Source organism: Kockovaella imperatae (assembly GCF_002102565.1).
Source record: "Kockovaella imperatae strain NRRL Y-17943 chromosome Unknown BD324scaffold_2, whole genome shotgun sequence".
NCBI lineage: Eukaryota > Fungi > Basidiomycota > Tremellomycetes > Tremellales > Cuniculitremaceae > Kockovaella > Kockovaella imperatae.
The window spans coordinates 1,611,247-1,626,786 of NW_019028942.1; the positions used below are offsets into that span (position 1 = coordinate 1,611,247).

Sequence of the window (15,540 nt, forward strand, 5' to 3'; positions counted from 1 at the left end):
CCATTGAACAGATCAGAAGTGAGAAAAATCGGAGGCCGTAGAGGTTCCCCTGACTTCGAGTCCATACTCTACAACGTCTTCCAAATGAAGGTGGAGGATTACTGACACAAATGACTCTGAAGGTCTCAAAGTACGCTCGACTCTGTCTGTCTTCCATGGCATCTGGGCTTTGTTCCACATTGATACAGCTACAGAGTGTTGGACGTGAAAGGCGGAAGTTCTTCGGCGCGTCGCTAGAACTGGAGAAGGCCAGCAGCTTCGCAGCTCGTCTGACGTCGTCGTCTACTCCATTTGTCTCGCTCTCTGCTCATATGATCCTCTGAAACAGAGCTATAAAGACAAGCGAGGTGTAGAACAGTTCATGGTTGTGGAGGAACAATTCGGCGATCTGATGGCTGTTGCCCCACTTTGGTCAGGAACGCCACGCCTGTTCCCCCACTCCGGACGACATCTACATGCCTTCGTTCGCTCTCTTCTAGTCACGGATCCAGCTTTTTACAGCTCCCTTGTCGACCATGAGGAGTCCAGCGAGCAATGAGACTACACCTCTCCGAGTGGTCCCAAGACCTACACGCGTCACAACGGGAGAGACAGTTCTGCGTCTCTCCGGCGACTTTTCAATCGACATTGACAACTCGAGCAGCTTGAAGAGCAGTATTCCCAGAGATCTGGAGCAAGCGATACACCACACCACTGCTACACTACACAAGAACCGCCATCGGTATCTATCTCCACAACGTGGAGCGGAGTTTTTGATTTCTGGCACTCAACATACTGAGATTCAAAAGTTGATCCTATCTCTTAATGGGAATGGAAAGCCGCGAAGTATTGCGCACGACGCTGTACTTCCAGTGGAAGATCGAGTAGCAGCTGAGCGATACGAGCTGGAACTGGCCACCGATGGATCTGCACATATCGAAGCGGACACTTCACTTGGCCTGTATCGAGGGCTCACGACGTTTCAACAACTATTCTTTTACTCCGGAGGCAAAGATGGCTTCCAGTACACTCCTCATGCACCGATCAATATCGAAGACCAGCCAGCATTCGGCTGGCGAGCGGTCCTGCTCGATACGTCAAGAAATTGGTTTGGAGAGGAGGCTCTGCTTAAAATGTTGGACACCATGGCGCTGATCAAAGTGAGTCTACAGGCGAGACGTTGGTGCTGATCAGTCACTCAGATGAACGTATTTCATTGGTGTGTTTCGCCCCTACAATATGGTATAGCTTAACTCGTTGAATTTAGGCATATCACCGACTCCAATTCCTGGCCATTAGGCTTGGACGACTTCCCAGAGCTTGCCGGGAAGGGGGCTTATAGTCCTGAGGAGGTCTATCAACAAAAGCAGATACAAAAGATCGTCCTGTACGCGAATGCGGTAGGCCAAGCTCTTGAAGTTAAACCAGACTTGAGACCTGACTGATCACTCATAGAGAGGAATTGATGTGGTACCGGAAATCGACATGCCTGGTCACACGGCAATCATTGCCGAGTCACATCCCGAGCTCATCGCAGGATATCAGCGCACACCATTCGTCAAATACGCCCATCAACCTCCAGCAGGACAGCTTCGGTTCGCGGACGATAAAGTGACAGAGTGGACCAAAGGACTATTGCAATCTGCCGTTACCGTGTTCAGCAGTCCGTACTTTGGAACTGGCGGAGATGAGCTCAACACCACGTGTATGGTGAGTCGATCTCACAGAAACACCCACCGACTGTCTCTTAGATGGAAGATGAGGAGACTGCCACAACACTCAAAAGCAAAGGGTGGACGCTCGAGAAGGCTCTGGACAATTTCACTGAACAGACTCACGCCGTGGTAAGAGCGAACAAGAAGACGCCTTTGGTCTGGCAGGAAATGGCGGGTTTGCAATACTGCTAGCGATTGCGAGGGAGCTTAATATGAGGACAGGTTCTGACTCACGGCGATCTCCCATCGGTGAAAAAAGATACGCTGGTGTCCATCTGGATAGACAGCAAGGATGCCGCCAAGGTCCTCGCAAAGGGTTTCAGAATCGTGCACGCCGCAGCCGATTACTTCTATCTTGTGAGCGGGCATGCCAGCTGTCGCGACATGCCTCTTTGACACTGCTCAGGATCAAGGACAAGGTGGGTGGTTAGGTGAGGAAGGAGGCGGAGACTCGTGGCAAGGACCGTACAAGTCTTGGCAGAAGATGTACTCGTGGGTCTTTGCCGCTGTAGCCCCCCAGAAATAAAAATGTTGAGGTTCCGAACAGGTTTGACCCGTACAAAGATGTCGAGGAAGGCAAACGCAAGCTGGTCATGGGTGGACAGTGCTCGCTTTGGGCAGAGCAGACGGACGAGACAAACTTGGAGACTGTTCTCTGGCCTCGAGCAGCTGCAGTAGCCGAGTTATTCTGGACAGGCGCTGGTGCAGAGGGCTACCCAAGGAGTGAGTGCCCGTATCGAAGGACTAAACGTAGCGGCTGATCTGGCGTCACAGGCTCTGTCGAGGCCTTCCCTAGGATGCACGATGTACGATTCAGGATGGTGGATAGGGGCGTGCGCGCTATTCCTCTGCAGCCATACTGGTCTGCCTTACGTCCAGGTGAGTGGTGACTCGAAGACTGAGACCTGGCAATTAATAGTCGTCCAAGGCACGACCAACAAGTAGACTAGACACTTGGGACCGATCGGATGCAACAGTCAGTCCTGCGCGGTCGGACAACGTAATTGCATTGCAAGCGGCCAGTTGACCTAATGTTTTTTCCTTTCTACGACGACAAGGTCGCCGCATATTCCTGATTGACCACATTGTCCCACATGCTTCTCACAGTGATTCCATTTTTCCAACTTCCATCTCCCGTCCAGTCGTTCCAGACATTGAGCTGGATAGTCTTGCTTTCTCCCTTCTGCAACCAAAACGCATTTTCGGACCAAAAACCTTGCACTTGATGGGCCGAGTAATCCAACGTGACCCATGCAGCGATGGCTTTGGTGGCGGTCACTGTGAAGGATCCGTCAGAGCCTTGAGTCAATGTCAATCCTGGGTCCTGAAGCGCAGAATTGACGAGATAAGCTGGGTGATACCAAGATGTATGCGTCATGCCGTTACCGGCATCGACGGACAGACGCATGATCGCATCTGAAACGTTGGCTTGGGTTTTGAGAGTTTTGACGACATCGCTCCAATTGAGTACCATAGTTGAGTTTACAGGCTCCACGCGGACGTTGACGGTGGAGACTGTACCGTTGGTACTGGATGTGGAGTTGGAGATAGGGGATCCAGATGCAGAAGCCGAGATGGTCGCAGTCATCGAGCCAGGAGTAATACCAGAGGAATTGCCTGTGGCGCAAACCAAGGCAGAGGTGACGGCGATGCTCGCACTCGAAACCACTGAGGTGGATCCCGCTGCAACGGAAGTGCCGGACACGTTCGCTCGGCGCTGAAGAGACGCACTAACCATTCCACTGGCAGAAGAACTCGATGCCACAGATCCGCCTCCTATGCTGCTAGTAGATGGAGTCACAGTCACTGATGTGCTAGAAGATGTAGACGTGGCGGTACCAGCGGACATATTGGAGCCTGCCTGGTTCAGGCTGATGTTGACGGCATCTCCAGCCCACGTGAACCATTCGTACGTCACAACACCCTCGACAGCGGTGAATTGATCCGATGTGACCCAAACTTCTAGCGTGTCATCGTCCACGTTATAATAAGGTCGCACGATGACTGGTTTGTAGATGTCCTTGACGGCATATTGCATAACCTTTGCTTTGAGATTCGACGCCACACTTGACCAGGTCGGAGCCACCCAGACGTCGTTGAATTGCCAGTAGAGACTTCCCAGTTGTCTCTCTGGTCCTCCTGATCCTCTTCGGTAGAACGCGATCTCAGTGACATAATAGTCGGCTTGGAAGACCTCCGAGCTCCATATCCAGGCGCTGAGGTAGTTTTGTCAGATCGAGGCTACTGCGCATACACATGTCGCTCACCTGAAGTTCGCTCTGGCATCGGAGATCTCTGGGGCGGGATAGAAGGCGTCCACTGCACTCGTCATCTGTGCGATCCCAAGGATGCTTTGTTCTTCGGGTGTGGCAGTTTGACCAAAGGCTGCGCCACTGTGTCTGTTGTGGTAGACGACGATTGGGTCATCAAAAGACGTGATGTTCGGCCCGGTATTGTCCCATGATTCGATGCCCGGCATGGAGATGAAGCCTGACAGACTATCAGTGGGGACTTTGGACGCGGCGGCAGAACCTCTCACCAAACTCATCGGCAAATCTTCCAACTGGGAGATAAGAAAGATTGAATGCTTGGAGTCCGTCTCCATAGAAATCAGTGTCCGAATACAGGTATTCTGGGCCACTTGAGTTCTTATATCTGGGCAATTGAGGTCTGTCCGAAGAAAAGTTGAGGGACAGATACCCATTGTACGTCGAGGATGGGATATAGCTGATAGACCTAGTGTTGGCATAGACGCATTTGATCAAATTACGCTCGAATGTCTCCTGATAGTCTAGCGTGATGCTACCTGGGTTCGTGGCATTGAAGAAGTATGCAAGCTGGATCGATTCCAACTCGTTGCCTCCTGCCCAGAGCGCTAAACTCGGATGGTGATTGATACGACGGACATTGTAATAAGCCTCAGCTTCGTATACCGCCTCCCATTCTGGCGAGGCAGGATACTCTGCGTCGGTGAATTCGAATTCTGACCACAGAAGAATACCCATCTGATCGGCCAGATCGTAGATCGAGTCGTCGAGATAAGCTCCAGACGACCAGACTCGGAACATATTGAAGTGAGCATCCTGAGCGATCTCGAACAAGTGTTGGACGGTTGAACTGTTGACTCTGGCCCAAAGCACGTCGATCGGAACGAGATTGGCTCCTTTGGCGTAGAACGTCTCACCGTTAATTTCAAAATGCCAATTGGAACCTGGTCGGATACCCAATGCAATATCTTGGTCTGAGATCGGTTGAAGATTGAGGATGATGGTTCTGAATCCTACCTGCTTGGTGACGGAAGCATGGACGCCAGGATTTCCAGATGATGCATCATCATCGCTGCTGTTACTGTCGGACGGAGAGGTGATGGTGACCTTGGCAGTGTAGAGTGTCTGAGTTCCCATTCCGTTAGGCCACCAAAGGTCCACTTTGGAATCATCGATGGCAGTGTGCCCAGTGATGGTCATGTTGTTGGACGTGATATTGCCCAAAGCTCCGGAGAAGATTGTATTACCACTGGCATCAGAGAGGTCAAGCTGTAGACCGCTACCTTGAGCTAGTGGACCGACTACATCGAGGGAAGCATTGAAGATCCAAGGTTGAGATTGATCAGGCGGGAGATTGTTCATCTGGCCTTGGCGGAAGATGTCGATGGCAGCGTTATTAATGTACATTGCATCTTGATCGAGCTGGACGATTGAGATATTGCGCCAAGGTCCCGCAGGAATGAGGTGAGGACTCCAGTCCCATCCGCTGAGGTGTCGTGAGTCATCGATCCTTAGGATCTTAGGTAGATATATGCTCACAAATCGCTCTGCTCTTTCCTCGCCCATGCTTTGCAGGCAAATTCGTTTCCAGGAAGATCATTACATCCATCCGCAAAGTTGGCATCGCCTGATAGCAACCATCAGGGACATCCTCCCATCTGCCTCGACTCACCTGCAGACGGGAATTTCGAACTGTCGCTTATTTCATGGGTAATGTTCTGAGCGGGTCCAAAGTTGATCGAGAGTCGTGTGTCGTTTGCCGAGCACCCTTGCACCACGCTCGACACGTCAAAGATGAACTGTCGATATTGGTTGGCGGTGGTACCGATGAACTGATCGCAGAACGTGATGGTAGTATACGTGTCGAGACCCTCGAAGACCAGTTGCGTTTTGATACCAGAGCTCATGTTCCTGTTAAAAGATTAGGTTTGTGAGCCTTTGCTATACTTACAATCCCGTGATCGCTGGCGAAGTATAAGTCCAATTTGAGTACCTCACCCAAGCTTGTTCATTCTCTTGATAGCCATACGTTGGGTCAAGAACGATGCCCGCTGCTTGAAGGGGCATATAGTTCTGAGAAGGGACGGTGGCAGGGACGTGGATGGAGTCATTCCCAGGAGATGTCAGTGTCCATCCGTCTCCTGAGAGGTCAATGACATTTGACGCTGCTCGAGCGCATCGTATACCGAGCGCCAGTAGACCTAGAGTAGCAGAGAGCATTGTTGCGGACTTGAGGGAGAAGTCAGTGAGGAGCTTGTGATTCAGTATAGTCATGTATTTAAGATGCTCTCAGGGCAGAACCTGTTCTCTTCCCCAACCATGTTCACAATTCTCGCCCGAATCGAGACGATGCCGCTCCATAGGGGTCCCAAACGCCGCGCCCTAGCTCGAAATCCCCACATTGACATGGAGCACACGACGATGTTAGGTCGAATCCTAATTGTTTGCTAAGACAACTGTGAGGTGCAAGTGGAAAGCTTCGGTCAGTCACATTATCAGCCTGATTATAACGAAGGTGCGGCTGTCGCCTAAGTGCGGGCCCGAAGTGTCCTGCTCGCCAAAAGGTGTGCAATTTCCGTGGGACCGCATCTAATGTCCGCGAGGCTGCCGAATGCTTCGCACTAGGCCAAGGTCCAACTATCAGATCGTGCGATACGTTCGTATGTCCCCGACTTCGGGGAAGAGATCTCGGGCGAAAAGGACAACATCTCGGCACGACAAGACTGGACGCGACGCGAGCCCGCCAAACGATTTCTTGATGGCAAGCGCGTTGAAGTGGATACACAAGGCTATGAGATATACATTTGACGACCACTTGAGCTGCTCTAGGTAGAGCCGGTCCCATCTAGCTGCTCCCAGCCAGAGCTTGACGAGCTTGCTCTTTGGCCTCCTCGCTAGTGTTGGGATTGTGGAGTGCGCTGACAATCAGCTCATGTCTTCGGTCAAAGTGACATACGCCTTGTAACCGCCTCTGACGTGATGCTCATGCTCCTGCGCCGCCTTGAGGTCCAATGAAGGATCGCCTTGAGGTAAACCAAGCGGATTGGCATTTACAATCTCGTGAGGATGTTCATTGTGGAAATGACGGTGAGATTGCGCGTCGAGCTCAGAGGGCAACTGCTTTCCCGATTCAACGATGACTTCTGCTGCGTGCCCTTTGGCATCTGCAGAGACCTGTGAGAGGGGGTAATAAGCCATTTGCTCATCGTGTGGAGGGGAAGGCGTTGAAGGACACACCCTATCATTGTGCAGGGCTCTGGGTAGTATTGCGTCAGCCTGTCTCATGTGGTTTCCACCCACGCCTTGTATCCTCCAAGTTGATGATTCTGGTGCGCGGTCGTGTGTTCAGACGCCATATTGAATGACAGACAGCGAGAGTGAGATGAGTAGGATGTGCATGCGTATTGAATGGGTCACCTCCTCCTCTTATATCCGCTTCAAGGGTTGATGGACATTTACCTTGGTACCCACCATACATTGCGTCATCTGATGGCAACAACAGAGTGTGTGTCCTTTCATTCGATTACAGCCGCCACGATGGACAATAGGATTTCCCTCGCTCTGATGGTTGAGCAAAGGTAGAAACATGCACAACTTGGGACTATGCTACAATGTGTAACGCCGCCTAACTCCCAACGGACCATCTACCCAAATGCTCTGGACCAGGTGCCCTGACCGCCCTCCCATCCTGCCACTTTCTCATTGATGATTCTCTGACCCAAATTGCTTATCTCCCTCGTCACGTCTTCCAGTGCCTTGTACTTGCGGTTCTGGACGGCATGGCTACGACACAACATGAGTAAGTATGATTGGACGGGGTGCAGGCGATTGCCGGCGAGCGAGACTCACAATCTCTCGAGGACGAGTAACCCATTGACTTGATCAATTTTGCCTTTGATCTTGCGATCAAGGATGAGCGAGATGACTAGAGCCTCGACTTCGTTCCGTGCAATATTGAGCGTCTGTTGGAATGTAAGCAAAGAGCCCGGGTCTCAAGCCACTATTCACCTTGGCGAGATAGTCAAGCTCTAACCTGGTGTACGGCTTGATAATGTCTATTATGTACTGAGTACGCAAGGAGCGGAGCAGGTCATTGATGAAGAATTGGATGAAAGGGTCACCGGTGATGGTGGCTCGATTGGCTGGAACGAGTTCAGCACAACCGTCTGTCTTCTAGAGCTGAGACTTGCCCTTGAGTATCCGCTCAGCCTCCTGTACGTCTCGCATCTGATAGGCAGACACCAGTCCGGTCATGGCAACGATCTGGGGATCATTCTTATACCTGGCACACATTCGTCAATATCGTGGTGTCAGGCTTGATCGCACGGTTTGGTCTCTTGTGAGTCGAACGGATTGATCTCACTCCCCATGAGCATGTAAGTGAGCACGAGGTATTTGAGAACCTGTATACGCTGTGGCGAACCGGACTCGTCGTATTGCCGGAATGACTCGAACAGATCGGTTGAAGCGTTGTCCCAGGCTCCTGAGCTTGGAATCAGAAGAGGGCATAAAGGCCTGCAGCGACCCACTTACTTTCCATCATCCACATCTTCCCACCGCACTCCCGGATCACGCCCATGATCCTCGGATGTGGTATAGCATTCTTGACCTGCATCGAGGCGTTGTAGATCTCCTGCAAGGCGGTGAGCAGTAACCATGAGGGATAATTTGCCACCCCACCCACCTTGAGCTTTCGTGTCTCTTTCAAATCGCTGTACATTTGGATCTCGATGGCGTACAGCTCAAGTACTGGTAAGCATCAGCGAGCGACCAAAGCTTCAAACGTAAGTGAGCCCACATAAAGAACCCTTGGTCTGGTCCTCAGATCCACTTGAGCTCGAGCTAGGGCCACATGAAGCATGCAGCGATCTCAGTATCTTCGTAGCGTTAGCGTGAACACAGCTCAACGAGCTCACTGGTTGCAGCCGATCGTACTCCTTCCTGTCAAGCCACAGCTTTGCGAGTTTTAAATTGGACTTGGTGGACAGTCGCTGTGAACAGCATGGGTGAGTGTCGTTTCGGGCTCCGGGAAGACATTGAGACTCACCTCGTTCCTCGCCTCGTCACATGCCTCCTTCGTAGCTGAGTAGAAGGATTCGAGCGTATCAAGCGGGACCTCGGGAGCCAAGGCGCCATGCTGATCGTACTTGTTAGCGGGCTCACTTGCCACCCCTGCAGCAACAGCCTTACCTTGCCCTCGCCTCCAACATAATCAAGAATATTGTTGATAGACTTCTCGGCATAGTTTCTCGTGACGTTGCTCTGCGGTCGAGTCAACTGCTGTACCAAGGAAAACGCCTTTCCGCACCTTGGTATAGCTGAGCAGTTCGCGGTAAGTCTTCAACGCCTCGCTTGGTCTCTTCATATGCAGATAATTCATCTTTGTCATCTGTTTCAGACTCTTAAAGCCCCTGTGTCCAGAGTCAGTAAGATCTGTGTGCGTTTAGATAAAGCATACCATTCCCCCTTGTCTGCCTCCTCGTCAACGATCGTCCGGAATGCTTTGAGAGCGCCTTCGGCATCGTCCTCCTTGAGGGCTAAGGAAGATTAGCGGGGAGATTGCAGTGGAGGGGAAGATCCAGCCTACATTTTGCCTTGTAATACTGATTCTCTACATCTCCTCCTTGCTCATCCATGCCTTCGTCATCGTCATCATCATCATAATCAAAATCATACTCTTCATCCGCCGCATCCTTCATCTCAAAGTGAGCAACAAGCTCGACCTCTAAGACTCCCGCTCACCTCCATCATAAACTCATCGTCCGACATGTCTCCAAGCCTGTCTTGACTGGATGTATTCTAAGCTCTACTAGTCGCCCCCGTCGTCGTCGTTGTCACCGTCATGCATGTAACATGGTATGGTCCTCGTCTATGCTTCAGGCATTGAGATAACGGAATCAAATTGCCTGGACGGCATCCGGCAACTACCACCGGGGGAAGGGAAGGGGAGGGGGGCTACATCTGCTGGTGATCCTGCTTCCTTGCATTTCTGATTCTCCCAATCATCTCGACTTCAAGCGACCCACTTGCCACCTTCCCCGGCCTCAGCTTGCAAGGCAGCCTGAGGAGCAGTAGCCTTCGATTAACGGCTCACACTTCAAAATCGCCGAGCTCGCTCGCTCGATGCTGTCAGTCTTCACCTCTGTCACACTCCTCGTCCGACAATCCGTATGACGACCTTACCATATGCGCGTGACGAAGCTTCGACCTCTCACCACCATGCCAACAATCATTTATCCTACTCTCAGGCTGCTCTGGATGAGCATGCTGTAGCTGAATGGGCGAATAACGGCCAGCTAGTGGATGAGCTGAGGGATAACGAAGAAGAGCTGCAGGTGCAGGATGGAGCGGCACTTCAGTACTGGGCTGCAAAGCGGCACAAGGGGGAAAAGAAGAAAGATAAGGCGGATGAGGAGTATGGTGAGTCACACCCCCCGACTACGACTCTTTTGGTGCCAATCCACGCTGATGATCTTCAGTTGGGTGGAGACTCAAATCTCGGATGAAGACCTTCAATGCGGGCATGTTCATCTGCTTAAATATCGGTGTGGATCCGCCAGACGTAGTCAAAACCAATCCTTGCGCAAAGCTGGAATGCTGGCTGGACCCGACTGCGCTGCCTTCGACGAAAGCCATCGAGGCAATTGGGCGGAGTAAGAGGCCACATTGTGCTGGAGGTTCCAAGCCGCTGATAACCTAACCAGACCTACAACAACAATTCGAGACTTTAAATCCCAAAGTCAAATACAAGAGCGTAAGTTGCCCCGATGCGTGTGATTGCTGATCATCGTCAGCACCTTGACCCCTCCATTGAGGAGACCAAGAAACAATGCGTAAACATGCGCAAAGTTGCTAGAGATGAAAGGGTTGTGTTCTACTATAATGGTCACGGAGTGCCAAAGCCCACCCACTCGGGAGAGATATGGGTCTTCAACAAGAGTGAGCTTCATGATATTGGGACAGTATAACCTGGCTGACACCGACAGACTATACGCAATACATTCCTGTCAGTCTATACGACCTACAAGAATGGCTAGGAAGGTGAGGCGAGGCATGAAGGGCTTCTTCCAGCTGATTACCAACTCAGCCCATGCATTTACGTCTGGGAATGCTCTGGTGCCGGCAATATTCTCAACAACTTTGGCAAACAAGCTGAGAAAAAGGACAACGAGGCTAGGAGCGCGGCGGTCAATCAGACACAGAACAGCACACCATCACGACCCGCATCTGATCTACCGGGAACTTCATTCGCCGATGCCATTCATTTGGCGGCCTGTACTGCGTCCCAAGTTTTGCCGATGTCACCGGATCTTCCTGCCGATCTTTTCACTTGCTGTCTGACCTCACCTATCGAAACGTCCTTGAGGCATTTTGTCCTCCAAGACCCTCTCAAGCGAAACATCTCGACCAGCAAGGAGGACCCGAGATCACGTATCACCGTTGACATGGTCATGCGTATACCTGGGGACCTCAAAGATCGACGCACACCGCTAGGCGAGCTGAATTGGATTTTCACCGCCGTCACGGATACGATCGCGTGGTCGTCGTTCCCCAGAGAGGTTTTCAACCGTCTCTTCCGTCAAGACTTATTGGTCGCCGCTCTGTTCCGAAATTTCCTACTGGCCCAGCGAATTATGACAAGCTATCATTGCACTCCCATGTCTATTCCTGAGCTACCATCGACACACAATCATCCCCTCTGGCACTCGTGGGACCTAGCTGTGGATGAGTGCCTCGCACAGCTTCCTGATCTCTTGGATCTGGAAGTAGCAAGAGAAAAGGGCCAGATCACCATTTCACCTTTGAGCACTTACCGTCCATCCACCTTTTTCGCTCAACATCTCCAAGCCTTTGAAGTATGGCTTCAGCACGGTAGCTCTCTCCCTAATCACCTGTCCCATGCCAACAACAAGAAGGGGTTGACCCATCGACCACCGCCCGAGCAGCTGCCCATCGTCCTGCAAGTCTTGTTATCTCAAGCTCATCGTCTCCGCGCTCTGATCCTACTCTCTCGATTCGTTGATCTTGGTCCTTGGGCTGTTCATCTATCCTTATCTATCGGCATATTTCCTTATGTCCAGAAGCTCTTGCAATCTCCAGCTGTGGAACTCAAACCAGTCTTAATCTTTATCTGGGCTCGAATCCTTGCCGTCGACAAGTCTTGTCAGGTCGACTTGTTACGTGACGCCGGGTACAACTACTTTGCCCAAATCCTCTCACCCTACCCATCTACAGGCGTTCCGCTGGTCATTCCCAACGCCAACGAACACCGAGCCATGTGTGCCTTTATTCTGTCCATCTTGTGTCGCAATTTCCGTCCTGGTCAAGCTGCGTGTCTCTCGATCAACGTATTCGACGCGTGTCTGGCTAGACTCCATGAAGATGACTGGTTACTTAAGACTTGGAGTCTGCTGTGTGTCGCTCAGATATGGGCTGACAATGATGATGCCAAAGCATTGTTCATGCAGCAATCGCCGAAGCAGACCCATCAGCAAGACCTTTTGAGTCAGCTCAAATCTTCAGCCGTGGAAGTCCGAGCGGCCGCTCTGTATGCCTTTGGTACTCTGCTTGGAGCGAGCTCTGCGCCTATAGACTCGCCAGATATCAAGGGCGGAGGCGGTACGGGTGCTCAGGTGGGTGTTGAGGAGACAGCTCAATTGGAGATCGAGGCGGGGCTGGCATTTGCCTGTATGATGTCCGTCAAGGAGGACGCTTCACCGCTCGTGCGTAAGGAACTCGTTGTGGTGATTTCTTGTGTCGTCAGAGAGTGGCGAGGATGGCTGGTATGTGCTGCATGGGCATACTTCGAGCAGGAAGCTCTCGCAGTAGCTCTGGATCAAGGTGTTGAAGACTCTCCCGATCTCGTCGGCAAAGCTTTGGAGGAATGGGTCCGATCCGGCGACAAAAAAGTGATGGAGCATCAACACAATCTCACCCTACTGAGCAGCTTCAAAGTTCTATTTGAGACATTGTTGGATTTGTCCGTCGATCCGAATACCGAGGTCGCCCTTATGGCTTCTACGGTCGTGGACTATGTCGTTGCTCTCCTGCTCGATTCGGCTTTCTCAAGAGTTCGAGGCTCAGCAGTACAGAAAATCGTTTCAAGACATAGGAAACAAAGACCGGCTTTGGGACCTCGAGCCATGTCGGCTGCACCTGGAATGTCTGGTCGACTGACTCCTCAGCCGAACGGGACGCGGCCGAATTTGATCCGTGCAGATACGGATACGTCGAACCCTGGTTCCGCATCTTCAACGTTGAAACGAAATAGCTCAGTCGCCAATGCACTTCGGTCTCTGGCTTCCATGACGGGTCTCGTATCTTCTGAATCCCCAAAGTCCGATACATGGACACCCGAATCGTCACCCGAAGTGTCCGTCGCTCCTCCTACACCATCATCTACATCCTACAAATCGCCTTACCCCGATGCTTCGCACGAGCGTATCACTCCAGATTCCAACTTGCACTTGACTCGCGCTGGCTCTGTATCAGCTATTTCCAGGGCTAGAACAGCCATGACGTTGTCCATGTCTGGTATAGATGGTCATAATGACCCCGTAAGCCCAGCGTCCGTACTCAACGCCCTCACGGAGGAAGACATGGAACGACTTCGGCGTCGTAGAGCACACGGAAGTCAAGCCGGTGGAGACGCAGATGGCAAGTTGAATAACAACGGTCTGGCGAGACATGATGATTTGGGCTTGGGTACTGTAGCGAAGGAAGTCAAGGATGATGTCCTGCCTTTGAGATCGGGCTTTTTCGACTGGGCCATGGAGTATTTCAAGGAGCCCCAGATGAAGGTGGGCGTCGGTACGGCTGAGTGGGGCTAATGGTTCCTTAAGGTTCCCGATGCGGACGAACCTGGAAGTACGACTTACAACCAACAGGCCTGGAGGCATATACGAAATGAAAGTGCTTTAGAGCGCGGTCGTTCGTCTGAGGAGTATGCGGGTCAGTCGATATGTCGAGTTTGATTGCCAAGACTGACAGAAATTCTCAGCCCAACATTCATGGGAATCCGAAGCTGGGATCATACATAATGATTCTTGGCCTTTGCAGGTCGCCTTCCACTCCTATGACCCCGTCATGGCCGTCACTGATGACGCGGATGGCATTTGGTGAGTCAGGTAACTGGGGGTGCGGAGGATGAGGACTGACGCAGCACAGTCTATGGGACTGGCAGACGCGCACTCGGATCAACAAGTTTAGCAACACAAACGTTACAGGTAGCTGTATCTCAAGTCTTCATTTCATCAATGAGATGGCGTCTTCTCTGATGCTGACAGCGTCAAGTGGGTTGAAAGCTTGCCTATGAATGACTGGATGCTGATGTCGTGGATCAGCCGAGGGCAGTGTTCGCATCTGGCGTGATTATGATACACCCGGCGAGACTCAGTTGGCGAGCTCTTTTCGTGCGATTTCGGAAACTTTTCCTGTTGGCCAGAGCAGCGGTGTATTGACGGCTTGGCAACAACACCATGGTCATTTGCTGGTCGGAGGAGACATGAAGGTTGTCAGGCTATGGGACGCAACGGTCGAGCGGCACCTCAGGGTGAGGTGGATGATTCCGACAGGCTGCTGATGCCCCTCAGGACATGCCCACACAGGCTGGATCCAATCTCACAGCCATTGCATCTGACGAACCTGACGGTAATGTCTATGTCACTGGATTTGGAGACGGTGTGGTCAGGTTGTTTGACAAACGGATGGAGAGGGCCGATCAAGTTGTTATACATACCTGGAGAAAGCATCACACGTGGATCCAGAGTGTCCATGTTCAGCGCGGTGGTTTAAAAGAGCTCGTCACGGGAAGGTAGGCATCGCTGCCTGATAGAGATGCTGAATAGAATTTCAGTATGAACGGAGAGGTCAGGATATGGGACGTTAGATTCCCCGACGCGCCCTTATACGAGCACGTCGCTCAACCTACGGGTCTCATGGCATTGGCCGTTCATCCCGGCGCGTCAGTCTTTGCAACGTGAGTTGTCGTACTACTGGGCGAGGGGACGCGGATGAGTGGTCATTGACAAAATACACGTCGCAGGACATCTGCACCGACAAGCCAGTCTTACCGCCAGAAACTAGTCATTGAAGGATTCCCTGATCCTGCCAAGCCGAAAATCTTGTCAAAACTTAGCATCCCATCGTCTCCTGCGTACCACATTGGAAATCGGTCACCGGGTTTCATGCCTTCCGCTTCGAGTCTGGTGTTCCATCCGGTAAGCGCTGGCTGCCTTCTCTCCTCGATAGAGTGTAAGCAGTGAGCTAAATCTACGCCTCCAGGTCGAAGATATTATTGCCGTTGCTGGATTCGAAGCTTCCGGGAATATACGGATGCTCAAGTGTCCCATTCCTAGCGGGGTTCTGGCAGATCATACGACGAGCAATGGATTCTGAGCCCCTGTGGACCTTAATTGTGGCATAATACGGATGGCTGAAAGTGTCGCTCGTAATGTTGTATTGTCGGCTGAATATTCGCTCCACAAAGGGCCTCTCCTATCTTTGGATATCTTGATCTTTCGCATAGATCATCGCATGAATTGCGTGACTGGATAGTCGATCCGAACGAGACCAATGTC

At 51.7% G+C, this 15,540-nt stretch overlaps 6 protein-coding genes across 6 annotated transcripts; 2 read left to right on the top strand and 4 right to left on the bottom strand.

Moving 5' to 3' along the window:
• The first annotated feature begins 467 nt into the window (after positions 1-467).
• On the top strand, positions 468-2,682 carry BD324DRAFT_616874 (putative beta-hexosaminidase precursor). The gene is made up of 10 exons (XM_022014862.1): positions 468-1,139; positions 1,182-1,198; positions 1,247-1,379; positions 1,435-1,689; positions 1,731-1,865; positions 1,917-2,051; positions 2,101-2,186; positions 2,242-2,417; positions 2,469-2,573; positions 2,623-2,682. The coding sequence occupies exons 1-10, from the start codon at positions 516-518 to the stop codon at positions 2,637-2,639; spliced, it is 1,683 nt and encodes a 560-aa protein (XP_021873994.1). The 5' UTR covers positions 468-515; the 3' UTR covers positions 2,640-2,682.
• Positions 2,683-2,739: 57 nt separating this feature from the next.
• On the bottom strand, positions 2,740-6,181 carry BD324DRAFT_607269 (glycoside hydrolase superfamily; the record flags this gene model as incomplete). Its single annotated transcript, XM_022014059.1, has 6 exons — positions 2,740-3,910; positions 3,962-4,184; positions 4,234-5,447; positions 5,501-5,588; positions 5,634-5,872; positions 5,913-6,181. The coding sequence occupies 6 exons, from the start codon at positions 6,179-6,181 to the stop codon at positions 2,740-2,742; spliced, it is 3,204 nt and encodes a 1,067-aa protein (XP_021873995.1).
• Positions 5,858-6,927, bottom strand: BD324DRAFT_266258 (hypothetical protein). Its single transcript, XM_022012325.1, has 3 exons — positions 6,918-6,927; positions 5,913-6,879; positions 5,858-5,872 (listed from the first exon to the last, which is right to left on the bottom strand). Exon 2 carries the CDS (start codon positions 6,804-6,806, stop codon positions 6,285-6,287), a length of 522 nt encoding a protein of 173 aa, XP_021873996.1. The 5' UTR covers positions 6,807-6,879; positions 6,918-6,927; the 3' UTR covers positions 5,858-5,872; positions 5,913-6,284.
• BD324DRAFT_648809 (hypothetical protein) lies at positions 6,807-7,317 on the bottom strand (the record flags this gene model as incomplete). Its single annotated transcript, XM_022017890.1, has 3 exons — positions 6,807-6,879; positions 6,918-7,217; positions 7,262-7,317. The coding sequence occupies 3 exons, from the start codon at positions 7,315-7,317 to the stop codon at positions 6,807-6,809; spliced, it is 429 nt and encodes a 142-aa protein (XP_021873997.1).
• A 230-nt stretch (positions 7,318-7,547) lies between these two features.
• On the bottom strand, positions 7,548-9,801 carry BD324DRAFT_616882 (COP9 signalosome complex subunit 2). Its single transcript, XM_022014863.1, has 15 exons — positions 9,704-9,801; positions 9,549-9,654; positions 9,420-9,498; positions 9,270-9,372; positions 9,152-9,223; positions 9,009-9,098; positions 8,878-8,952; positions 8,760-8,838; positions 8,646-8,710; positions 8,495-8,594; positions 8,288-8,444; positions 8,152-8,243; positions 7,970-8,103; positions 7,811-7,923; positions 7,548-7,744 (listed from the first exon to the last, which is right to left on the bottom strand). The coding sequence occupies exons 1-15, from the start codon at positions 9,728-9,730 to the stop codon at positions 7,606-7,608; spliced, it is 1,431 nt and encodes a 476-aa protein (XP_021873998.1). The 5' UTR covers positions 9,731-9,801; the 3' UTR covers positions 7,548-7,605.
• A 122-nt stretch (positions 9,802-9,923) lies between these two features.
• BD324DRAFT_616886 (raptor N-terminal caspase like domain-domain-containing protein) lies at positions 9,924-15,514 on the top strand. The gene is made up of 14 exons (XM_022014864.1): positions 9,924-10,381; positions 10,441-10,614; positions 10,666-10,715; positions 10,756-10,900; positions 10,948-11,002; positions 11,049-13,761; positions 13,804-13,912; positions 13,962-14,079; positions 14,129-14,253; positions 14,305-14,513; positions 14,554-14,774; positions 14,817-14,939; positions 15,006-15,180; positions 15,245-15,514. The coding sequence occupies exons 1-14, from the start codon at positions 10,132-10,134 to the stop codon at positions 15,356-15,358; spliced, it is 4,581 nt and encodes a 1,526-aa protein (XP_021873999.1). The 5' UTR covers positions 9,924-10,131; the 3' UTR covers positions 15,359-15,514.
• The last annotated feature ends 26 nt before the right edge of the window (positions 15,515-15,540 follow it).